Source organism: Oncorhynchus mykiss, chromosome Y (genome assembly GCF_013265735.2).
Source record: "Oncorhynchus mykiss isolate Arlee chromosome Y, USDA_OmykA_1.1, whole genome shotgun sequence".
In the NCBI taxonomy this organism is placed as follows: Eukaryota; Metazoa; Chordata; class Actinopteri; order Salmoniformes; family Salmonidae; genus Oncorhynchus; species Oncorhynchus mykiss.
In genome coordinates, this window is record NC_048593.1 from 36,010,010 (window position 1) to 36,037,400 (window position 27,391).

Sequence of the window (27,391 nt, forward strand, 5' to 3'; positions counted from 1 at the left end):
CTCCCAAGTGGCGCAGCGGACTAAGGCATCACAACAGTCCCTGTATCACATCTGGCCATGATTGGGAGTCCCATAGGGCGATGCAAAATTAGCCCAGCTTTGGCCCAGGTTTGGCCAAGAACACATAATTGTAAATAGGAATGTGTTCTTAACTGGCTTGCCTAGTTAAATAAAAAATAAAAACGGTATTTAACATGTGTTAATACAGCAGGGTGCCTCTGTATCGTTCCACCTGTTTATGTATGCATCCCAAATAGCACCCTACTCCCTATGTAGTGCACTACCACTGATCAGGGCCTATAGGGCTCAAGGTCAAAAGTAGTGCACTGTATAGGGAAAGAGAAAGGGGTGCCATTCTTTAATAGATGCTAAGGAGAATGTCCTTTATCTGTCTGATACGTCTACTCGATGAGGTGAGTTAAATGTACTCTTTTGGCAAACTCCAAGCGGGCTGTCATGCGCTTTTTCCTGAGGAGTGGCTCCCGCCTGATCACTCGACCATAAAGGCCTGATTGGTGGAGTGCTGCAGAGATGGTTGTCCTTCTGGAAGGTTCTCCCATCTCCACAGAGGAACTCTGGAGCTCTGTCAGAGTGACCATCGGGTTCTTGGTCACCTCCCTGACCAAGGCCTTTCTCCCCTGATTGCTCAGTTTGGCCGGCCAGCTCTAGGAAGAGTCTTGGTGGTTCCAAACTTCTTCCATTCCATTCCATGAGGCCACTGTGTTCTTGGGGACCTTCAACGCTGCAGATATTTTTTGGTACCCTTCCCCAGATCTGTGCCTCGACGCAATCCTGTCTCGGAGCTCTATGGACAATTCCTTCGACCTCATGGCTTGGTTTTGCTTTGACATGCACTGTCAACTGTGGGACCTTATAAAGACAGGTGTTTGCCTTTCCAAATCATGTTGTTGTACTTCCACCTCTTTTTTCCCCCCATTTCGTGATATCCAATTGGTAGTTACAGTCTTGTCCCATCGCTGCAACTCCCCTATGGACTTGGGAGAGGCGAAGGTATAGAGCCATGCATCCTCCGAAACACGACCCCGCCAAGCCGCACTGCTTTTTGACACACTGCTCGCTTAACCCGGAATCCACCCGCGTCAATGTGTCAGAAGAAACACTTTCAGGCAGGTGATCGAAGTCAGCTTGCAGGCGCCAGGCTTGTCACAAGGAGTCGCTAAAGCGCGATGGGACGAGGAAATCCCGGCCCGCCAAACACAGCCTGGAATCAAACCCAGGTCTGCAGTGACGCCTCAAGCACTGCAGTGCCTTAGACCGCTGTGCCACTCGGGAGGCCCATGTCCAATCAATTTCATTTAGCACATGTTGACTCCAACCAAGTTGAAGAAACATCTCCAGGATGATCAATGGAAACAGGATGCACATGAGTACAATTTTGAGTCTCATAGCAAAGGGTCTGAATACTTACATAAATATTATTTATTTATTTTTTGCTAAAATTTCTTAAACCCTGTTTTCGCTTTGTCATTATGAGGTATTGTGAGTAGCTTGATGAGCAAAAACAATATATGGAAAAAGGGAAGGGGTCTGAATACTTTCCAAATGCACTGTATACCATTGACTTACATTGGATTTCTGTCACAAATCAAAAAAGTTTGCATTTGAAACAGTGGCCAGGTAAACAAAAGCTGTCATACCTGGTCCATAGACTACTTACAGGGTAAGGAAACCAATATGTCATTTTGTCATTTGGGTGAACCGTCCCTTAAAAGGGTCAATTTCGGTGTCTGCCTTTATACATTTCATATAGGACAATGGCCAGTGTTGGCCGACAATGGAGTCACTATGTCATTGTGATTTATGTCCAGCTATAGTTGGACCTACCAGCAGCCTGTGTTTCTTACTGAATAGGCCTATGATTTGATTGTTGAGTGCCGAAAACTGTTCTGGGTTTTCATTAAGCTAAAAGACTGCCTCTTTATCTCTCCCCTCGAGAGACTGAAGCACTGCCACAAGGCATTACATTTCAGCGGGAATGCAGTTCCTTGGAGGTATTTCGTCCAGAGCACGCCTGCCTGTGCGCACTTCCCCACGGTTGTGTGTGAAAACACGTGGGCTGGGGCTCGGCAGGGAAACTCGTGTAAACCTGTCTGAAGGCTGATATAACGTCTAATATAAAGGCTGTAGATGACAATAAAAAACAGTCTCATAGCCTCAGCCTGATTATGGTGATATTTTGCATGTGTTAAATTCCTTTTGGACAGAATAGATAAAACAGGATTGGGCGAATGACTTGAAAATGTTCATCCATAAACCTACTAACACGAAGTAATAAATAAAACATGAGCACATATTCAATATAAGAAGGTTTAATTAAGAATAAGAATGTTTGTCGACAGCACACTAAATCTTTCCATCAATTGGAGGAGTATTAGGCTATAGTGATTGGTACCAATAGCCTATGTAAAACCTTTATCAATAGGCGTACATTGTTTCGTTATGAAAAGGAGACGGAAATGTGACTGACCTGCATTGCACTGGTAGGAAAGTTTCCAGACGACTGTGAGCTGAATGACCAGTAGGCTAGGTGTGAATGTTCTGAAAGCTTCATTCTAATCAGTCGTGAATACCTAAAGGAACCCACCGACCCCCTTATGGGCCATCATCGGGGACAAAAGTCTTGCTGAGTCTATGAGATATTTAGTTTTAAGCTATTAAAGGCAGCACCACTTTATCAAATGTTCATGTTGATATTTTAGGCTACGCCTGAAATCAGTTTTCATGGGCACACAAATCCAAATTGATGTAACCTATGCGATTGCAAAATTGAATGCTTCTAACCGAAAGAGTCACCTAACATGTATGGTTCTTCAATATAGGCTAACAGCCCTAGCTACTTGTTGCGCATTTGGTATCCAGCTGTTTTCACAGTATGGTATATTTACATTTAAGCCACGTCTCCAATAATTTCCCAGTGTGCCATGCCTTTTCGATTGAATTGTAGAGTTACCACCCGTGACTGTTTTGTATTAGTGACAGAGAGAGACATGGTTGCTGAATTCGATAATGTTCAGTTCTGCGGCCTTCATCAAGTGAGTTCATAGGCAAATATTATCACTATAATTGAACCATTACATATATCATAAGGCCTTATAAAGTGGTCTGAAACTCATGGTTTTACAGGCCACATCAGGCCTGCAAGTAGGGTTGCAAAATGCAGGTAAATTTCCCAGGTTTTCCAGAAATACTGGTTGGAAGATACATGGTGGAACAATTGGGAAAGTTTGTGGAATAAATCACATTATTGTGGCTTGCAAAGTGATGTGTAATTCCTATTAGAATCTAGCCAGCATTAGTCTAACCATAATGACTGCCAGGGTTAAGAACAGTGGGAGGAAACTATCTAAGCAATTTAAACTACCATTTCAGTCATTTAAACAACCATTTCGGTAACAGGTGCAAAAGTGACATGGATTAGTTTAGAAAACATTTCTCTTCGTGTAGAATAACATTTAATCAATCAATCAATCAATCAATGTACATGAAAAAACACAGATAAAAGCAATTCCAAAAAAATGTACCTGCATTAAAGTATGCTGGGAAAAAAAGTTGATTTGTTATCATAACTTAAAACAATTTAGTTGGTGTGACTATCACATAAACAGTTTAAGTATCAGTGACTTTCATTGACTTTGAGTACAATTTAGGAGAAGAATTTGAGTTCAAAAAAATGCTTTGGGGTTCACAGTGTAGGTAGGCCTAGTGATATTGTCTACCATCATCTGGTCTAGGAAATATTTTTGTTAATGACAGTCAAGTAACAAACAGCTGTTGTGACAGAGCAGTTGATGTAGAAAATGGGAAAATGGTGTTCGGAAGAATGTCCAGAATATTTTGGGGTCTCGTTCGTTGCGCCAGTGAAGACAGTTGTGATCCACAGCGGATCCAATCCAATACCACTATGTTGATTATCTGCTTGATTTACAGCGGCGTCTAGAATATTTCATTAACAGAGAAAGCCCCATGTCAATGGATGAACTGCATCATTGGTTAAGGACTTGTAACTAAGCATTTAACGGTATTATTCGGCGCATGTGACAAATAAAATGTAATTTGATTTAAGGTTTTTCTATGTTTGGGTTCCTGAGTGGCGCAGCGGTCTAAGGCACTGCATCTCAGCGCTAGAGGCGTCACTAGAGACCCTGGTTCGATTCCAGGCTGTATCACAACTGGCCGTGATTGGGAGTCCCATAGGGCGGCGCGCAATTGGCCCAGCTTCGTCTGGATTAGGGTTTGGCCCGTGATAGGCCGTCATTGCAAATAAGAATTTCTTCTTAACTGACTTGCCTCGTGAAATAAAGGTTAAATAAAATAAAAAAAATTCTGTGCATCGGATTGGACACCAAGTCCGGGCTACTGTGCGCAATTGGGTAGGATATGGCGCAAACACCCAATGGTGTTTTGCATTCTATTATTCATTAGATTTAATGACAACAAATGAGTAGCCTAGTGGGCTTATGAACAAAAGGATTTGGTGAATTTCAATGATGTAAATAATGATAATGATGATGGTGAGAGCCCAGTAACAGATGGACTGAGATCCTTTTAATCATATAGAGGCTATTGTTACTTTGTGTCTCACAATGTTTCCATCACAATGTTTCCAAAGTATGAGAGGATGGCTAGAGGGTGGTCTGAAGTTGGATAATTGTTCAGCTTCTTCCTGCAATGCTTAGTTGATGTAAAACATGTGTTGAATTTTCTGCATCTCTATGCATACCTCTTGAGATGTCTGTATCCTCCTGACTGGTGGTTAATTAAGAAATTAAATATGCTTCCTTGCAAATCTGGGTAAAAGGTTGAAAGGAATATATATTTAGTAATTAAAAACCTCTTAGGGCTAGGGGGCAGTGTTCGGAAGTTCGGATGAATGACGTGCCCAAAATAAACTGCCTGTTACTCAGGCCCAGAAGCTAGGATATGCATATAATTGGTAGCATTGGATACAAAACACTCTGAAGTTTCTACAACTGTTAAAATAATGTCTGTGAGAAAATGAGAACTGATATGGCAGGCAAAAACCAGAGGAAAATCCATCCGGACAAAGTTTTTTTTTTTTGAGGTCACAGTCCATTTCAATGCTTGTCAATGGGATATTCAAATAAATAGCTCCCAGATTGCAGTTCCTATGGCTTCCACTAGATGTCAACAGTCTTTAGACAGGGTTTCAGGCTTGTTGTTTGAAAAATGAGCGAGTTGTTGTAGTTTTTCCAAGGTGTCTCTCATTAGAAATGTAGTCTTGCCGCGCACGTGAATGAGGTGCGCGCTCTTCGTTATTTATCTTCCCTATTGAACATACTATTCTCCGTCTTGAATTGTATTGTTTATTTAGATATTAGAGTACCTGAGCATTAACTAGAAACATCGTTTGACTTATTTGGGCGAACTTTACAGGTAACTTTTTGGATTTGTTTGTATGCATGTTGAACGAGTGGAGTACTGAATCAAGCGCGCCAACTAAACTGACATTTTTGGGATATAAAGAAGGACTTTATCGAACAAAACAACCATTTGTTGTGTGGCTGGGACCCTTGGGATTGCAAACAGAGAAAGATCTTCCAAGGTAAGTGATTTATTTTATCGCTATTTGTTACTATTGTGACGCCTGTGCTGGTTTGGAAAAGTATTTTGGTGTGGGGCGCTGTCCTCACATAATCGAATGGTATGCTTTCGCCGTAAATCCTTTTTGAAATCTGACAACACGGTTGGATTAACAAGAAGTTAAGCTTTTAAATGATGTTGGACACTTGTATGTTCATGAATGTTTAATATTACAATTTTGTAATTTGAATTTGGCGTGCTCCAGCTTCACCGGATGTTGTCGATTTTGATCCCGGTAGTGGGATCCGTGCGCTAAGAGTTACATTTTAATGGCTTTTTAAATTCTACCAGCCTTGCCAGCAGGCATGTCAGCTAATATAGTTACAGTAGCCTGAAATGACTTCTGGGTAGCTAGTTATGAGGTTGGGAGATGGGTTCCCAATCTGGGCTAGCTAAAGACAACTTCATAACATTGGTAGGTGGCTAGTAGCCTTACAGAGAAACAACAACAAAAAATTAAGGGTATCATGCCTTTGCTACAAAATATAACAGTTTGCCCATATGAAGATACTTATTTGATATCATAACCTAAAAGAACAGACACATGATTTAATGAAAAGCAGCAAACAGACAAAACATTGTTTCACATTCTTTAGTAAAAGAAACAGAAGCATGCAATAGGCTCGCTTCACAGTTTTCCCGACAAATAGGCCTACAGTGCATACTGGAAACTATTCAGACCCCTTGACTTTTTCCACATTTTGTTAGGTTACAGTCTTTTTCTAAAATAGATTACATATATTTTTCCCCCTGTCTGCAGCTTTGATGGTCCCCAAGAGCACAGTGGCCTCCATCATTCTGCCAAGAAGGCCAGTATCCAGGAGTTACCTCTTCACTGTTGATGTTGAGACTGGTGCTTTGCAGGTACTATTTAATAAAGCTGCCAGTTGAGGACTTGTGAGGCATCTGTTTCTCAAACTAGACACTCTAATGTACTTGTCCTCTTGCTCAGTTGTGCACCAGGGCCTCCCACTCCTCTTTCTATTCTGGTTAGAGCCAGTTTGCGCTGTTCTGTGAAGGGATAGTACACAGCGTTGTACGAGATCTTCAGTTTCTTGGCAATTTCTCGCATGGAATAGCGTTCATTTCTCAGAACGAGAATAGACTGACGAGTTTCAGAAGAGCCTGCAATTGAACCCACAAATGCTAATGCCCCAGACACTCAACTCGTCTAAAAGACAATTTTATTGCTTTATTATTCAGAACAACAGTTTTCAGCTGTGCAAACATAATTGCAAAAGGGTTTTCTAATGATCAATTAGCCTTTTAAAATGACAAACTTGGATTAGCTAACACAATGTGTCATTGGAACACAGGAGTGATGGTTGCTGATAATGGATCTCTGTACGCCTATGTAGATACTCCATTAAAAAAATCTACCGTTTCCAGATACAATAGTCATTTACAACATTAACAATGTCTACAATGTTTTTCTGATCAATTTCATGTTATTTTAATGGACACAAAATGTGATTTTCTTTCAAAAACAAGGACATTTCTAAGTGACCCCAAACTTTTGAACGGTAGTGTATATATATACATACAGTGGGGCAAAAAAGGAGATCTGCATGGAGGAATGGGCCAAAATACCAGCAACAGTGTATGAAAACCTTGTGAAAACTTACAGAAAACGTTTGACCTCTGTCATTGCCAACAAAGGGAATATAACAAAGTATTGAGATAAACTTTTGTTATTGACCAAATACTTATTTTGTTGAAGTGTACCTATGATGAAAATTACAGGACTTTCTCATCTTTTTAAGTGGGAGAACTTGCACAATTGGTGGCTGACTAAATACTTTTTTGCCCCACTGTATATATCTTTTTTTTTCTTTTTTTTTCTGAAAAACAGTTTTTACTTTGTCATCACGGAGTATTGTGTGTAGATTGATGTGGGGAAAAAACTATTGACTCCATTTTAGAATAAGGCTAAAACGTAACAAAATGTGGAAAAAGTCAAGGGGTCTGAATACTTTCCGAATGCACTGTACAAGGAAACTCGATATAGCTCTATAACGTTGACTGAGCGGGGGTCTGTATGCAGCAAAGAACCTTCCACAAAACGTTTTGCTAGACAAAAAGTCACATAAGCTTCCCCCCCCATCCCTATTTCTCATCTTTATCAATGAATCTTCAATGCCCTGGTTTACAGACTCACAGAGCCCCACTTCTGTTGACTTCTCTCTGCTTGTTATTCTCTGACTGACAAATTCTCTCCACTCTCTCCACCGTCTCTCCTCTCCCCCTCTCTCTTTCCCCTCTCCCCTCCCCTCTCCTCTCCACTCTCTCCACCGTGTCTCCTCTCCCACTCTCTCTTTCCCCTCTCCCCTCCCCTCTCCTCTCCACTCTCTCCACCGTGTCTCCTCTCCCCCTCTCTCTTTCCACTCTCCCCTCCACTCTCTCCACCATGTCTCCTCTCTCTTTCCCCTCTCCGCTCCACTCTCTCCTCCACTCTCTCCACCGTGTCTCCTCTCCTCTCTCTTTCTCCTCTCCTCTGTGTCAGTGTACTAATCCAGTCTTAGATGTGTCTCCTCTCTCTTCCCCTCTCTCCTCTCCTCTCCCCTCCCCTCTCCACCCGTGTCTCCTCTCCCCTCCCCTCTCCCCTCCCCTCTCCTCTCCCTTCCCCTCTCCCCTCCACCGTGTCTCCTCTCCTCTGTGTCAGTGTACTAATCCAGTCTTAGATGTGTCTCCTCTCTCCTCTCCTCTCCTCTCCTCTCCTCTCCTCTCCTCTCCTCTCCTCTCCTCTCCTCTCCTCTCCTCTCCTCTCCTCTCCTCTCCTCTCCTCTCCTCTCCACTCTCTCCACCGTGTCTCCTCTCCTCTCACCTCCACCCGTGTCTCCTCTCCTCTCTCTTTCCCCTCTCCCCTCCCCTCCCCTCCCCTCCCCTCTCCCCTCCACTCTCTCCACCGTGTCTCCTCTCCTCTGTGTCAGTGTACTAATCCAGTCTTAGATGTTTCTCTCCCGCTTGTCTTTGCTCTGTCAGTTCTCTGAGTGTTTGAGTTAAGTCACAACACCCATCTAAGCCTGTAAACCTCCCATTTCAACAGAAAACAACCCCAGAGCTTTTCTCTCTCCCTCTCTCTACAAACAAAGGGAATGGGATTGACAATGTCTCTCTTTCATCTAAAACAAAATGATTTATCAGTATGCAGCACCATACAGAAGAGACATTCTCTGCTGTATGTCTGTATGAGCCATCACATGTATTACTGCTGTGTGTGTTTGTGTGTGTGTGTGTGTGTGTGTGTGTGTGTGTGTGTGTGTGTGTGTGTGTGTGTGTGTGTGTGTGTGTGTGTGTGTGTGTGTGTGTGTGTGTGTGTGTGTGTGTGTGTGTGTGTGTGTGTGTGTGTGTGTTTGTGGCTCACACTGTGATAGAACCTTCAATCTTCATAAACATCAGTACATCAGTACAACAGTACATCAGTACAACAGTATATGAGTACAACAGTATATGAGTACAACAATACATGAGTACAACAGTACATCAGTACAACAGTTTGTCAGTACAACAGTACATGAGTACAACAGTACATGAGCACATAAGTACATGAGTACAACAGTACATCAGTACAACAGTACATGAGTCAGTACATAATTGTCAGTACATAATTGTCGGTACATAATTGTCGGTACATAATTACAGCAGTACATAATTACAGCAGTACATTTTTATTCCGGACAAGCTGAAAACCTTTTTCGTCCTCTTTGAGGATCACACAGTGGCACCGACACGGCCTGCTACCAAGGACTGTGGCCTCTCCAACTCAGTGGCCGACGTGAGTAAGACATTTAAACGTGTTAACCCTCGCTGCCGGACCAGACGGCATCCCCAGCCGCGTCCTCAGAGCATGACCAGCTGCTTGGAGTGTTTATGGACATATTCAATCTCTCCCTATCCCAGTCTGCTTTCCCCACTTGCGTCAAGATGTCCACCATTGTTCAAATCAAATCAAATGTTATTGGTCACATACACATACAGTATTTAGCAGATGTTATTGCGAGTGTAGCGAAATGCTCATGTTCCTAGCCCCAACAGTGCAGCAATATCTAAAAACGATTCACAACAATAAACAACAAATCTAAAAGGTAAAAGAATGGAATTAAGAAATATATAAATATTCCATAACCACCTGAGCCCCGGCCTGTTCACCCCGCTATCATCCAGTAGGCGAGGTCAGTACAGGTGCACATTTCCTTCGACCTCATTGCTTGGTTTTTGCTCTAAGATGCATTGTCAACTGTTGAACCTTATATAGACAGGCGTGTGCCTTTCATAATCATGTCCAATCAATTGAATTTACCCCAGGTGGACTCCATTTCGAGTCTCATAGCAAAGGGTCTGAATACTTATGTAAATAAGGTATTTCTGTTTTTTATTTTAATACATTGGCAATACACGCAGTAACACACATACATACACATAAACACGCAAGCATGCACACACACACACACACACATGCACACACACTGACCTCCTAGCTCCTCTGTGGAGATGCTGGTGAGTTGGAAGGTTTCGCTCCCTTCAGACAGTGTCCGGCTCAGGAGACTTCCAGTGTAGAGCAGAGTAGACCTGACGTGGTGGAACGGCATCTTCTCTCTGCAAAAATCACACATATAGTTTGAATGCTGAGGGTCTGTGTGCAAAAATAAGTGTGTGAAGTAGAGTGTACATCTTCCATCTTTCTCTCCCTCCTCCCTTCTAATCCTCACCTCTTCCTCCCTTGCTCCCAAGTCTCCCTCTCTCCCTGCCTACTCGTCCGCATCTCCCTTCCTCCGCCCCTCCCCTTCCCTCCACTCATCTCCCTTCCTCCTCCCCTTCCCTTCCCTCCACTCATCTCCTCCTTCCCTCCACTCATCTCCCTTCCTCCTCCCCTTCCCTTCACTCATCTCCCTTCCTCCTCCCCTTCCCTCCACTCATCTCCCTTCCACCTCCCTTCCTCCCCTTCCCTCCACTCATCTCCCTTCCTCCTCCCCTTCCCTCCACTCATCTCCCTTCCTCCTTCCCTTCCCTCCACTCCCCTTCCCTCCACTCATCTCCCTTCCTCCTCCCCTCCCCTTCCCTTCACACATCTCCCTTCCTCCTCCCCTTCCCTTCACTCATCTTCTCCTTCCCTCTACTCATCTCCCTTCCTCCTCCCCTTCCCTCCACTCATCTCCCTTCCTCCTCCCCTTCCCTTCACTCATCTTCTCCTTCCCTCCACTCATCTCCCTTCCTCCTCCCCTCCCATTCCCTTCACTCATCTCCCTTCATCCTCCCCTTCCCTTCACTCATATTCTCCTTCCCTCCACTCATCTCCTCCTTCCCTTCCCTTCCCTCCACTCATCTCCCTTCCTCCCCTCCCCTTCCCCCCACTCATCTCCCTTCCTCCTCCCCTTCCCTTCACTCATCTCCTCCTTCCTTCCACTCATCTCCTCCTCCTCTTCCCTCCACTCACCTCCCTTCCTCCTCCTCCTTCCCTCCACTCATCTCCTCCTTCCTTCCACTCATCTCCCTTCCTCCTCTCCTCCCCTTCCCTCCACTCATCTCCCTTCCTCTTCCCCTTCCCTTCACTCATCTCCTCCTTCCCTTCCCTCCACTCATCTCCTCCTTCCCTTCCCTCCACTCATCTCCTCCTTCCCTTCCCTCTACTCATCTCCTCCTTCCCTTCCCTCCACTCATCTCCCTTCCTCCTCCCCTCCCCTTCCCTCCCCTTCCCCCCACTCATCTCCCTTCCTCCTCCCCTTCTCTTCACTCATCTCCTCCTTCCCTCCACTCATCTCCTCATTCCCTCCACTCATCTGCTCCTTCCCTCCACTCATCTCCTCCTTCCCTCCCTCTCCCTCAGTTTCGGTCTCAGGCACCTGGCCCAGAGAGATAAAAACCTGAATAAAGTCCTGTCACTCTCCATCACTTAATCTAACCCTGCTGTCCCTCCCTCCCTCCCTCCCTCCCTCCCTCCCTCCCTCCCTCCCTCCATTCCACCTTGCTCCCCTCACCTCCTCCATCCTTGTCATTACCCACGCAGTATATTATTATATTATTTTACCCCCCCCCCCCTTTATTTCATCCCTTTCTCTCACTCTCTCTCCCTCCATCATTAATTCTAACCCTCCTGTCAATGTGTCTGACTTGTTCCTATCCCTCCACTCTGTCCACAGGGACAGAGTGGCTCACTGAGCGACCCCACCACCTGACAGATGCACCGATGCTCACGTCATGACAAAGAGAGTTATCAACCGCAGAGAGAAAGAGAGAGATAAAGACAGAGAAAGGGGGAGACTGACAGACAAAGATCCCTGAGAGGAGATGGAGAAAGGGGAGTGTTTTTATACACGGTACTATGACAGATATCTACAGGCCTGTTGCACAAAGAGACAGAGAGACATGTCTCTTTACTGATGGGAGAGATTGAGAGGAAGGCCAGTCTACACACTTTCTTCTCTTCCCTTTCCCCACCTCTGCTTTCCTCTCCTCTCCACACAATGAAAAGACTCCTCTGTTGACTTTGAATCCCCTGTATAAAAGCAGAGGATGAAAGGACAGAAGAGGAGAGGAGAAACTTACGTAAAGGGTAAGAGAACTGGGAAATGTAGAGGTATGCTTTGATGACCTAAACAGAGGACATACAGTGCCTTCGGAATGTATTCAGACCCCTTGACTTTTTCCATGTTTGTTACGTTACAGCCTTATTCTAAAATTGATTCAATTGTTTGTTTTTTTCTCAGCAATCTACACACAATGCCCCACAATATAAAGCCAAAACAGGCTTTCATAGATTTTTCCAAATGTATTTAAAATAAAAAACTGAAACACCTAATTTACATAAGTATTCAGACCATTTGCTACGAGACTCTAAATTGAGCTCAGGTGCATCCTGTTTTCATTGGAGTCCACCTGTGGTAAATTCAATTGATTGGACATGATTTGTAAAGGCACACACCTGTCTATATAAGGTCCCACAGTTGACAGTGCATGTTAGAGCAAAAACCAGGCTATCAGGTCAAAGGAATTGTCCGTAGAGCTCTGAGACAGGATTGTGACGAGGCACAGATCTGGGGAAGGGTGCCAAAAAAAATTCTGCCGCATTGAAGGTCCCCAAGAGCACAGTTGCCTCCATCATTCTTAAATGGAAGAAGTTTGGAAACAAGATTCTCTGGACTGATGAAACCAAGATTGAACTCTTTGGCCTGAATGCTAAGCGTCACGTCTGGAGGAAACCTGGCACCATCCCTACGATGAAGCATGGTGGTAGGCAGCATCATGCTGTGGGGATGTTTTTCAGCTGCAGGGTCTGGGAGACTAGTCAGGATGGAGGCAAAGATGAACGGAGCAAAGTACAGAGAGATCCTTGATGAAAACCTGCTTCAGAGCGCTCAGAACCTCAGATTGGGGCGAAGGTTCACCTTCCAACAGGACAATGACCTTAAGCACACAGCCAAGACAACGCAGGAGTGGCTTCGGGACAAGTCTCTGAATGTTCTTGAGTGGCCCAGTCAGAGCCTAGACTTGAAGCCGATTGAACATCTCTGGAGAGACCTGAAAATAGCTATGCAGCAACGCTCCCCATCCAACATGACAGAGCTTGAGAAGATCTGCAGAGAGGTATGGGAGAAACACCCAAATACAGGTGTGCCAAGCGTCATACCCAAAGAAAACTCTGTTTTTCTGTTGCCAGTTCTTTTTTTGTCAAGTCAACCAACATTTTTCGTCTCAGCTCTTGCTTCTCCCCAGTCTCTCTTTTCGCTCGCCCTCCTGGTTTTGACCCTTGCCTGTATCGTCTCTGAGCCCGCCTGCCTGTCCATTCTGCCTGCCCCTGACCCTGAGCCTGCCTGCCATCCTGTACCTTTGCCCCACCTCTGGATTACCGACCCTTGCCTGCCTTGACCTGTAGTTTGCCTGCCTTGTTGCCATAATAAACATTGTTACTCCGACACAGTCTGCATCTGGGTCTTACCTTCAAACCTGATAGTACGAACTGGCCATGACCGACCCAGCAGACCCGAGCCAGCTGCGCGAAGCCATCTCCTCCCATGGGTCCACCATTGGGAGCCCCGTTTACCTCCCTCCTGAACGCTTCAATGGAGAGTTGAGCACCTGTCGGGCGTTTCTAGCTCAGTGTACCCTCATTCTTGAGCTTCAGCCCTCCTCCTTCCCCTCAGATTGCTCCAAGATAGCCTCTCATCACACTGATGTCTGGGAGGGCTCTCACCTGGAATACTGCTGTATGGGAACAGCAGCCGGCCATATGTGTTAGTCTGGAGGGGTTCGTGGGAGAGGTGAAGAAGGTTTTTTTACGCCCTGCTCTCCGGGAGAGAAGCTTCCCGGAAACTAATCTAGCTTCGGCAAAACTCCTGCAGTGTGGCTGACTATGCGGTTGATTTCCACACGTTGGCAGCGGAGAGTGCTTGGAACCAGGAAGCACTGTTCGATATGTTCCTGCACGGCATCTCGGAGGAGGTCAAGGACGAGTTACCTACGGATTTTGATTCCCTCATCGCTTTGACCATCCGAATCGATGGGCGACTAAGGGAACGACAGAGGGAGAGGAAATTCGACTTTGCTCGCACGTCCAGGAATTCCACCTTGTCTCCGAGTCATCCCAGAAGTCCCCGACAATCCCGACCTTACCCGAGAGTCGCCGAAGACGGCCGAGTCACCGCTTCTCGAGCCTTTGCAACTAGGTAGAGCTGTGCTATCGCCAGTGGAACGGCAATACAGGATCAACATGAAGAGTTGCCTGTATTGCGGGACTCTTGGTCATTTTGTGTCCTCTTGTCCTTTAAAGAGACCAGCCTCACTGGTAAGAGCGAGTACTCTAGTGGGCCATATGGAGAACTTTCCTGCTTCCCTTGCTCGCACCCCTGTTTATGCCATTCTGCTGTGGAGAAGGCTGTCTAAATCTCTCTGGGTCCTCATTGACTCTGGGGCTGATGAGAGTTTTTTGGACGCTACCCTGCTTCCGAGCTGAACATCCACACTCAGCCCTTCTCCACTCCCATGGATGTTAGTGTGCTTGACGTGCACTCTTTAGGCCGGGTCACTCATATTACCACTCCCCTCAACCTACAGGTGTCAGGGAATCACAGCGAGACTATTCAATTCCTGCTCTTCAAGTCTACTCAGATGACTGTACTCACTGTCGGGAACAGAGACCAAGGCTATGTACACCTACATTGAGGACTCCCTATCTGCAGGATTTATACGTCCTTTGTCCTCTCCCACCAGCGCAGGATTCTTCTTTGTGGAGAAGAAGGACAAGATCCTGTGGCCGTGCATTGACTACCGGGGACTCAACGGCATAACGGTAAAGAACTGCTACCACTCATCACCTCGGCCTTTGAGCTACTCCAAGAGGCCACCGTGTTTTCCAAGCTGGATCTATGGAATGCCTACCATCTGGTGCAGACAAGGGAGGGGGTTGAGTGGAAGACCGCCTTCAACATGGCCAGCGGCGACTACAAGTATTTGGTCATGCCATTTGGCCTCACCAACACCCCAGCTGTGTTCCAGGCTCTGGTAAATTACGTTCTCTTTGACATGTTGAACCGGTTCGTCTTCGTCTACATTGATGACATCCTCGTCTTCTCCCGCTCCCCTCAAGAACATGTTCTCCACGTCCGAAAGGTTCTTCAATGCCTCCTACATAACCAGCTGTTTGTTGGGAGTGTCCACTCTGGGAGTGTCCAGATGGATCCTGGGAAGGTGAGAGCGGTGGTGAATTGGCCTCAGCCTTCGTCCAGGGTGCAGCAGCAACGTTTCCTGGGGTTTCGCCAACTTATGGGCGCCACTTCATCTGGGGTTACAGCACCCTGGCTTTCCCCCTGTCAGCACTCACTTCACCCAAGGTTCCATTCCTGTGGTCCCATGCTGCTGACCGGGAGTTCCGGGACCTCAAACATTGCTTCTCCACTACTCCCATCCTGGTTCATCCTGACCCGTCCCGTCAGTTCGTGGTGGAGGCCGATGCGTCGGATGTAGGAGTGGGGGCGGTCCTGTCCCAGCGTTCTGCTCTGGACCTGGAGGTACACCTTCTTCTCCCATCGCCTCAATACAGCGGAGAAAAACAACAATGTGGGAAATCGTGAGCTTCTCGCAGTGAAGATGGCATTGGAGGAATGGAGGCACTGGCTGGAAGGGGCGGAACATCTGTTCATCGTACGGACCAACCACAAAAATCTGGAGTATTTCCGAACAGCCAAACAACTCAACTTCAGGCAAGCTAGATGGGCCCTGCTGTTCATACGGTTCAACTTCTCCATCTCATATCGACCGGGAGACCATAGCCCCACGGCTATTACCCCGGAGACCATCCTTCCCACCCCGTGCCTGGCAACGGCACTCAGCTGGGTTATAGGGAAACAGGTCCGGGAGGCACAGCGTTCCCACCGGACCCTAGCTTTTGTGCGACAACGCTTTTGGTGGCCCACCATGGTCCCTGACGTCTCCGCATTCATCGTTGCTTGCACAGTGTGTGCTCAGAACAAGACTCATCGGCAAGCTCCGGCTGGCCTCCTGCAACCTCTGCCTGTCCTTTACCGTCCCTGGTCCCACATATCCCTGGATTTCATCACGGGTCTCCCCCCGTCTGAGGGCAACACTGCCATCCTGACTGTGGTCGACCGGTTTTCCAAGGCCACCCACTTCATTCCTCTCCCCAAACTACCCGTGGCCAAGGAGACAGCCCAGCTCATGGTGCAGCACGTCTTCCGGATGCATGGACTGCCCGTGGACATGGTCTCCGACCGGGGTCCCAGTTCTCGTCCCAGTTCTGGAAGGCGTTCTGCACCCTCATCGAGCTGTCGGCCAACCTGTCCTCTGGGTTCCACCCCCAGTCCAATGGCCAGTCAGAGCGAGCCAACCAGGACCTTGAGACAACACTGCGCTGCCTGGTCTTGCCAACCCCACCACCTGGGGCCAGCAGCTTGTGTGGGTGGAATACTCACGCAACACCCTTCCCTGCTCTGCCACGGGCCTATCGCCCTTTGAATGTTCCCTGGGGTATCAGCACCCGCTCTTCCCCGAGCAGGAGGAAGAGGTCGGCGTACCTTTTGCCTAGATGTTTGTCCGCCGCTGTTGTCGTACCTGGAGGAGAGCCCGGTTGGCCCTCCTCAAGACCACCTCCAGGTATCGACAACAAGCGGATCGCCATCAGACCCCAGCTCCCCGGTTTCGTCTCGGGCAGAAGGTATGGCCATCCACCTGGGATCTGCCCTCCGGGTGGAATTGTGCAAACTCTCCCCATGGTTTATTGGCCCATTTCCCATCTCTAAAATTATTAGTCCCTCTGCTGTTCGTCTTCTGTTGCCCCGTAGCCTTTGTAGACACTCCACTTTTCAAGTGTCCCGAGTTAAACCCATGTCTCACAGCCCTTTGCCCCAGCTCTTTATCCCTACTCTGGTTATCGACCCCTGCCTGCCTTGACCTGTCGTTTGCCTGCCCTGTTGCCGTAATAAACATTGTTACTCCGACACCATCTGCATCTTGGTCTTACCTTCAAACTTGATAAATGTAATCAATTTTAGAATAAGGCTGCAATGTAGCAAAATGTGTAAAAAGTCAAGGGGTCTGAATCCTTTCTGAATGCACTGTAGGTTTAAAATGTTTCATTTGAATATGTCTATGTGAGGGCTGCAGGTTAATGTGTGTGTGTGTTCTATGGGGGAGTTACTTAGCCCATCTGCTCTTGGTTCTAATCCTGTCCCACTTGCTCAGGTACACGGAGAAGGCCCTCAGGTCGCCACAGCAACTAGATGTTCCACATTCCGCTGACGAGCCACACACAAACACAGTGAACTATAACCGTACACACAGTGAACTACAACCCCCACAAACCACCTTAAACAATGTTCTCTGTATCTGTCTATCTGTCTCTGTCTGCCTGTCTCTATATATATCTTTATCCGTCGCTCTCTCTCTTTCTCTGTCTCACTCTCTCCCTGTCTCTATATCTATCTTTCCCCCTCTCTCGCTCCCTCTATCTCTTGTCTCTGCTTAGAGCAATAAAAATATGCTAAAATAACCTCTGAATTAGCTGTGGGATGAAAAGAAGGACACATTAACTCTGTTGCTTGGAATCAGACAGACTCAGACGTGAGGTGACAGGTTGAGACTGCAGCGGGAAACCTCTGTGTCATGTATTATAGAATTGTTGTCTGGATACAGACTGCCAACACAGGTTTAGAACAGGGGCGGAGAGTGACAGTCAGGATAGGATGAGTGTCTCTGTCTGTCTGTGTGTGTGTGTGTGTGTGTGTGTGTGTGTGTGTGTGTGTGTGTGTGTGTGTGTGTGTGCGCGCGCACAGAGGCCCCATAGGATGGAGAGAAAGAAAGACAGAAGAGGTTGGGGAGAGAAGAGAGGGGGCAGAGCAGCCACACAGATTGAAGGGAGAGAAGAGAGGGGGAGGGAGAGAGATGTGTTGCTCACACCTTAGTCGTTCCCGGTGGACAAAGATGCATTAGTGGTGGAGGAGAGGTCAAGGTCGGTACAATATCTATCACACGCCATTACACACACACACACACACACACACACACACACACACACACACATAACCATTGACGCAGCCTGCAGGTTGGTCAAGTCTTCTCTTGCTGGACATCTAACATAATTTGACGATAGTCCAATATCCAAACATGTTGTCTAAATGTGATCAATAGACATTGAACTGATGCCTGTGCCCAGTGGGAAACATGTTGTCTAAATGTGATCATATTGAAATATCCTGTGCCTGAGGTTGGTCGAATTGTTAAGGCCACCGCCCTCTGTACATATACGGTCCTCAGCCTGCATGGAATGGAATCCTGGCCCTTTGGTCTTCTCCCTATCATCCTACTATCATCCTACTGTCCTGTCTGTCTATACTGTCCTGTCTGTCTGTCTATACTGTCCTGTCTGTCTGTCTATACTGTCCTGTCCTGCCGGCCTGCCTGCCTGCCTGCCTGCCTGCCTGCCTGCCTGCCTGCCTGCCTGTCTGTCTGTCTGTCTGTCTGTCTGTCTGTCTGTCTGTCTGTCTGTCTGTCTGTCTGTCTGTCTATCTGTACTGTCTGTCTGTCTGTCTGTCTGTACTGTCTGTCTGTCTCCTTGCTCATTTCTATCTATCCCTGTCAATAATACTGGAAAAATACTTTAAAATATATATTTTTTAAACGAACATTTCCCTGCAGGGGCAGATTGGCCATCTGGCAATTCTGTCAAATGCTAGATGGGCTTGACAATTTTTTAGTCGGTGGACTGGTCGGAAATGACACACCCAAAAATTATTTCAATAAAAAAGGTGGCCTGTGGGCCTGTTAAGATTTCAGTGTTACGATTTTTAGGCAATTTCTGTTAAAACTAATATATAACGATGAGCTTTTGGCTGATCAGTGGGCAAGGCCGGCCCAAGACGGGCAGGCCCGGTTTTCTGATTGGCTGAGCTGAGGTCATACAAACACACATTCCATTTCAAACGCGGCATCAGCCTAGAAACAGGGTCCGACTCGATCATCAGTTAGACAGCCCCAAAAAAAGGGTGACTATATGTTCTACGTTGTCACTTCACTCAAAACGTCTTCATTTTGTTGACGGCTCGCACAGTGATGTTGGGTGGTGTGGATAAAATGCCATGGCCAAATTCTTGTCCCAGTCTGCCCCTGTTTCCCTGGTCCCTCTACCTGCAATTGCATTCTTACAGCTGACCTGGACAGGCAAGGAGGCCAAAACAGCTGGACTGACAATATAAACTTTCATCTCCTTTATCAGCATACTCAGCCCTGTTATTCAACAAATTTCCAAAATATCATGTTAACTGTAGTCTATGTTATTATGACCCAACACAAAATCCGCATGTGGAAACTAACTATATAAGGCTCAACCAGAGCCATATATATAGATCTCCAGACACAACATTCACGTTCTCCTCAGACACAACAGTGGTGGATACAGTGAGTTCCATCTAGTGACTGTCAACTACTTCCGGTAAAAATGCAGAAGACCTGGCTGAACATAGGCCTACAGAACTAGGTCTCTACCTGTTCACCGGAAATAACAACAGGATCAAAGCCCGTGTTGTTTTTCTTTGGAAAACACCCTGATTAAGAATAACAGGCTACTGCAAATTGCGATATCTTTCTATACTGTCACTATGCTGACACCCAGTCACTGTAGACATGTTGTCAAACCAGCGGTCATGATGAAGTAGCCGAGTAGCCAAAAACCAAAGTCACCTTGCGCAGTGACAGGACTAGTACAGTAGCCTAGGTTTCACACAGCACCAGTCAGTATAGCCCGCTTGTTGATGTTTCTTACCCCCACGGACTGCAGTTTACATTCACCGGCACCTCAACCGAGGCTAGAGCCAGGCTCTCAATCCCGTGATGGTCATCCGTTGCGCGCGGATCCTCTCCCGCCAACTCCAGGGGAGGTGAACCGGCGACGTCTACCGGGCGCAGCGGTAACTCCACGAGCCCGAATCTCTCCGGTCCCATCATCACCAGCCTGATGTGTGCCACCGGGCGGGAAAAGGTCTGTTACCGTCTCCGTTACACAAAGCAGGATTTAAGCAGGAGCGTGTATGAGTGCCCTTGGTCTTCTGACAGTGTGATTTGAAAGAAGCACAAAGAACCCTAATATTCTTACAAGGACAATCAGTGTCTGTGTCTTTGTCCTACACTACACTTGGCTACTACTGTACTACGGTCCAAGCAACTAAACACACCGACTGTCCGATGGAGAGAGCAGCCCGCGAAAATAATCTCCTCGCATTTTTCTTTGTTACCATGACTTGCGCCATCCTGCCAAGACTACCCAAGAGACCTGAGTGTGACAAGAAAATAGCGGATTTTCTCCATCCGTTACAATCGTTGTGTCGCACGCACGCACGCACGCACGCACTCACACACACAAACACACACACACCAGGGAGATGTGTGCAGTTTTACGGCAATTCTACCCATTCTGCCATGGGGTAGAGGGAAATCATTTTATTTTTAAAACACATTTCCTGCAGTTCTTTACCTTTTTCCAATACTTATGCCATATGAATGATATCTGAGTGAGAGTGATTAACAAAATCAATGGGGGCCCTCTGGAAGTCAGGGCCCCTGAGCACCTGCCCTGCGAGCCTGTCGGTATTCAGTCATGATTACTACAAGTTTAGATAGCTGGCTAGTGGCTAGACTAACTTACCAATCAAAAAATTGTTGGGTGACTATCAGTGACTGACATAACAAGAGAAAAACTGCTGATGCACAACCACATTTGGAAATTGCACCTTGTGTATTCTGCTATTCTAACAGTTAGTTGAGACCCCAATGGAGTTCCTAAAAAAAATACATATATATATATATATTTTTTGGGTGGGGGCCCCCTCACTTATGTCGCTTATGCCAGGAACCGGCCCTGCACACACACATGCGCGCGCGTGCACTCTCTCCAGCCATTATCATACTCACAGTTCATCTGTCTTGTGATGATTGTGCGCATGACAGATGGTTTATGACCGGTTTATGGTTTATGACACGATATTGCCCCAATTTATCAGAGAGAGAAACATGGACTGGAGAGGTGAGAATGTTAAACCACACAGTGGTGAATTAGCCTACGCCTGGAGTTGTAGCTTGTGCTTTTACCTGATAGTGGACAACAATTCAGGTGCTCCCCACTGAATACTACGCAACACATGCTGCAATAAATAGAAGCAATGGTCTCTCTCTTTCACTATCTTATTCACACACACACACACACACACACACACACACACACACACACACACACACACACACACACACATCATTATCATGTAGGCTATGAACGTTAGATTCATTTGAATTATTAGATGACATTTTCTGTAGCCTTAAAATAAATTGAGCTGAATTATGCAGAATTAAATTCAGCCCATAGCTAAATTACAATCTTAATGAAGATATCTCATTCTTCAACAAAGAAAAACAGTTCCGTTGTAGAATGCGATGACAGCGGCCGGATGTGGTCGACGTTCTACCAATGACACATACACAGTCTATAATTTGGATATGTCCCCTGCGGGTGAAAACTGCGCATCCCGTTTCTTTCCCATTTGCACCAATTACAACAGGTGCAGCAGGCTGGCGGCAAGCGTAACGGTGTGACCGCGCGTGAGTCACCCAAACGGTATCCACGTTAACGGTGGCACATACTCACACGCACACCCCATACATGTTTTAATCAGTGGCGACGGCAAGAGCCCATATCACCGAACACTCTCAACTGAATTGAATGATCGGTTAAGTGCCTACCTGTTAAGACGCTGATCCGGTCAATTAAGATTCAATCCGTTTTTATCAGGCTAGGGGGGTCACCCAGACTCGACTCTGTTTACACTCATATCAGACAGCTATTTTCTGGAAGTGATTGGGATCCCCCCCAAAATGTAATGATCTTCAAATCTTTTCTTTTCACTCTTCAAGATCACCTGATATGGCAAACGCCAAAACGTCACTGATCCAAGTCTCCAGTGAGACTTGTAGTGCCTTTTTAAAACCCCATTTAAAATCCTATAGGGCAGGCTACTTAATAGGTGCACAGACGATATCAGTTTAGTTGTAATCTATTTGAATTGGCTCACTTATCCGTCTCTATCTCCAAATACCATCAGAGACCTCCGGGAGTTGGAGTGGTGATAAGCGGGGTGTCTAATCTTCCGAGCCCCGACGCAATGATTCACTCCTGCAGCAGACAGACCGACAGACACCTCCCTGCCCAGTCGCCCACGGATCTGGAGCGCCGGTGATACCAGTCCGCTTCTCTGTCTCAATAAAGCTTGCAGATCAAATATTTTCCGAATCACAAAAACAAATGAAGGAGAATGTTTCTTCTCAATCGATAAAGCAGCAACGGCGAGCGAAGAGGGGTTAGTTCGGGAGAAAGGGATCTCCTGTTGTGTGTGCTCGGTTCATTTGTCTTCTCCTGGTGACAGCATTAACCCATTTATCGGTGTGGACCGGGAGAGGGAGGGGCGTCGCGGCTCTGAGCAGAGGTGTAGGTGAGACCGTGATGCCGATCCGGTCAATGGGCGCTGTCTCAGAGGCGCACCGAGATTTATAGGATAGCAGGTGTGTGTGTGTGTGTGTATGTATGTGTGCGTGTGTGTGTGCAAACAATAACCAGAATGTAGTGGTCCACTTATACAATACTAGAACAACAGAAAGCCAATCTCTCTGGATCAAGTTTGTTGTAAACTTACTTCTCACCTGTAACAGTTTTGGACTGGACTCATTGATCTTCTAAAATGGTGCTTAGGGAAATCAAATAAATTCCCTCAGCTCATAAATTATACATTTATACCATCACTCCGTCAATATTTAATGTAGCTTACCAAGCTTTATCGAGCCCCTTATACCAATTGTGATTTTAGCACTTGGGGGAGGAGAGGGTGAGCTCTCTTTATGTTTCCCCCTTAATGCCTGATACTGAATGTGATCAACCCTGAATACCAGCTGGACACACCAAATATAAACACACATTGCCTTCAGAAAGTGTTCACACCCCTTGACATTTTCCACAGTTTGTTGTGTTACAAAGAGGGATTGAAATTGATTAAATTGTCTTTTTTTTGGTCAACGATCTACATAAAATACTCTAATGTCACAGTGGAAGAAAAACTCTAACACTTGACAAAAATATATATGAAAAATAAAACACCAATATATGTTGATTAGATAAGTATTCAACCTCCTGAGTTTTCTCCTATGACAGCCATTAACCTCTGTAACTGTTTTAACGTCACCTTTGGCCTCATGGTAAAATCCCTGAGCGGTTTCCTTCCTCTCCGGCAACTGAGTTAGGAAGGACGCCTGTATCTTTGTAGTGACTAGGTGTATTGATACATCATCCACATTCTAATGAATAACTTCACCATGCTCAAAGGGCTATTCAGCATCTCCATTTTTTATTTTGACAGATCCACCAAATGGTTCCCTTCTTTGCAAGGCATTGAAAAACCTCCCTGGTATTTGTGGTTGAATCTGTTCTTGAAATTCACGACTCGATTGAGGGACCTTACAGATAATTGTATGTGTGGGGTACAGAGATGGGGTAGTCATTAAAAAATAATGTCAACCAGTATTATTGAACACGGAATGAGTCCATGCTACTTATTATGGGATTTGATAAGCACAGTTTTACTACTGAACTTATTGAGGCTTGCCAAAACAAAGGGGTGGAATGCTTATTGACTCAAGACATTTCAGCTTGTCATTTTGTATTAATGTAGAACATTTTCTTCAAACAGAATTCCACTTCAACGATATGGGGTATTGTGTGTAGATCAGTGACATAACAATGTAAATTAAACACATTTTAAATTCAGGTTGTATCACAAAAATGTGGAAAAGGTATAAAGATGTGAATACGTTGTGAAGACACTGAATATTTACACCACATTTAGCAGACACTTTCAGACAAAGCCACTTACACTCAAGCGTAAATTTTACCTGCAAGCTCATCTCTCTACCAACTGAACTACAGAGGACGACACTGAGTTACAGAGGACCAAACTGAGTAACAGAGAACCACACTGAGTTACAGAGGACCACACTGAGTTACAGAGAACCACACTGAATTACAGAGAACCACACTGAGTAACAGAGGACCACACTGAGTTACAGAGAACCACACTGAGTTACAGAGGACCACACTGAGTTACAGAGAACCACACTGAGTTACAGAGAACCACACTGAGTTACAGAGGACCACACTGAGTTACAGAGGACCACACTGAGTTACAGAGAACCACACTTAGTTACAGAGAACCACACTGAGTTACAGAGGACCACACTGAGTTACAGAGGACCACACTGAGTAACAGAGGACCACACTGAGTAACAGAGACCCACACTGAGTTACAGAGAACCACACTGAGTTACAGAGAACCACACTGAGTTACAGAGGGCCACACTGAGCTACAGAGAACCACACTTAGTTACAGAGAACCACACTGAGTTACAGAGGACCACACTGAGTTACAGAGGACCACACTGAGTTAAAGAGGACCACAATGAGTTAGAGAGAACCAAAATGAGTTACAGAGAACCACACTGAGTTACAGAGAACCACACTGAGTTACAGAGAACCACACTTAGTTACAGAGGACCACACTGAGTTACAGAGGACAACACTGAGTTACAGAGGACCACACTGAGTTACAGAGGACCACACTGAGTTACAGAGAACCACACTGAGTAACAGAGGACCACACTGAGTAAAAGAGAACCACACTGAGTTACAGAGGACCACACTGAGTTACAGAGAACCACACTGAGTTACAGAGGACCACACTGAGTAACAGAGAACTACACTGAGTAACAGAGGACCACACTGAGTTACAGAGAACCACACTGAGTTACAAAGGACCACACTGAGTAACAGAGAACCACACTGAGTTACAGAGGACCACACTGAGTTACAGAGAACCACACTGAGTTACAGAGAACCACACTGAGTACCAGAGGACTACCCTAAGTTACAGAGGACCACACTGAGTAACAGAGGACCACACTGAGTTACAGAGAACCACACTGAGTTACAGAGAACCACACTGAGTTGCAGAGAACCACACTGAGCTACAGAGAACCACACCGAGTAACAGAGGACCACACTAAGTTACAGAGGACCACACTGAGTAACAGAGGACCACATTGAGTAACAGAGAACCACACTGAGTTACAGAGGACCACACCGAGTTACAGAGGACCACACTGAGTTACAGAGAACCACACTGAGTTACAGAGGACCACACTGAGTACAGAGGACCACACTGAGTTTACATAGGACCACACTGAGTAACAGAGAACCACACTGAGTTACAGAGAACCACACTGAGTTACAGTTGACCACAATGAGTTACAGACAACCACACTGAGTTACAGAGGACCACACTGAGTTACAGAGAACCACACTGAGTTAGAGAGAACCACACTGAGTTACAGAGGACCACACTGAGTAACAGAGAACCACACTGAATAACAGAGGACCACACTGAGTAACAGAGGACCACACTGAGTAACAGAGAACAACACTGAGTAACAGAGGACCACACTGAGTAACACAGGACCACACTGAGTAACAGAGGACCACACTGAGTAACAGAGGACCCCACTGAGTTACAGAGGACCACACTGAGTTACAGAGACCCACACTGAGTAACAGAGAACCACACTGAATAACAGAGAATCACACTGAGTAACAGAGGACCACACTGAGTTACAGAGAACCACACTGAGTTACAGAGGACCACACTGAGTTACAGAGGACCACACTGAGTTACAGAGGACCACACTGAGTTACAGAGAACCACACTGAGTAACAGAGGACCACACTGAGTAACAGAGGACCACAATGAGTTACAGAGAACCACACTGAGTAACAGAGAACCACACTGAATTACAGAGGACCACACTGAGTAACAGAGAACCACACTGAGTTACAGAGAACCACACTGAGTAACAGAGAACCACACTGAGTAACAGGACCACACTGAGTAACAGAGGACCACACTGAGTAACAGAGGACCACACTGAGTAACAGGACCACACTGAGTAACAGAGGACCACACTGAGTAACAGAGGACCACACTGAGTTACAGAGGACCACACTGAGTTACAGAGAACCACACTGAGTAACAGAGAACCACACTGAATAACAGAGAATCACACTGAGTAACAGAGGACCACACTGAGTTACAGAGAACCACACTGAGTTACAGAGGACCACACTGAGTTACAGAGGACCACACTGAGTTACAGAGGACCACACTGAGTTACAGAGAACCACACTGAGTAACAGAGGACCACACTGAGTAACAGAGGACCACAATGAGTTACAGAGAACCACACTGAGTAACAGAGAACCACACTGAATTACAGAGGACCACACTGAGTAACAGAGAACCACACTGAGTTACAGAGAACCACACTGAGTAACAGAGAACCACACTGAGTAACAGGACCACACTGAGTAACAGAGGACCACACTGAGTAACAGAGGACCACACTGAGTAACAGAGGACCACATTGAGTTACAGAGAACCACACAGATTAACAGATGACCACACTGAGTAACAGAGGACCACATTGAGTAACAGAGGACCACACTGAGTAACAGGTTACAACACTGCTTTACAGAGGACCACACTGAGTTACAGAGGACCACACTGAGTAATAGAGGACCACACTGAGTTCCAGAGGACCACACTGAGTTACAGAGAACCACACTGAGTAACAGAGAACCACACTGAGTTACAGAGGACCACACTGAGTAACAGAGGAACACACTGAGTAACAGAGGACCACACTGAGTTACAGAGAACCACACTGAGTAACAGAGAACCACACTGAGTCACAGAGGACCACACTGAGTCACAGAGGACCACACTGAGTTACAGAGGACCACACTGAGTAACAGAGAACCACACTGAGTTACAGAGAACCACACTGAGTTACAGAGAACCACACTGAGTAACAGAGAACCACACTGAGTCACAGAGGACCACACTGAGTCACAGAGGACCACACTGAGTTACAGAGAACCACACTGAGTAACAGAGAACCACACTGAGTAACAGAGAACCACACTGAGTCACAGAGGACCACACTGAGTCACAGAGGACCACACTGAGTTACAGAGAACCACACTGAGCCACAGAGGACCACACTGAGTTACAGAGAACCACGTACAAGCTACACTGAGCTACATGCTGTACCTCCCATATACGAAATACCTTCCAACACCTAGCATTTATCCCAAATAGCACCATATGGCTTTGTTTAAAAGTAA

At 46.2% G+C, this 27,391-nt stretch overlaps 1 protein-coding gene across 2 annotated transcripts in view; it reads right to left on the bottom strand.

The window, feature by feature from the left end:
• The window catches only part of LOC110509452 (calcium-binding protein 8-like), a 63,170-nt gene extending 40,554 nt beyond the window's left edge, over window positions 1-22,616 (bottom strand). Inside the window, exons 1-2 of one of the 2 annotated variants that reach the window (XM_036968056.1) lie at window positions 21,856-22,616; window positions 10,094-10,218 (exon numbers count right to left, since the gene is read on the bottom strand). In XM_036968056.1, the coding sequence (XP_036823951.1) occupies window positions 10,094-10,211 (118 nt within the window). In that variant the 5' untranslated portion in view covers window positions 10,212-10,218; window positions 21,856-22,616. Of the gene's footprint in view, window positions 1-10,093; window positions 10,219-19,888; window positions 20,379-21,855 lie in introns of those variants that run through there. The other variant, XM_036968055.1, reaches the window with a different exon arrangement.
• Window positions 22,617-27,391: the final 4,775 nt, after the last annotated feature.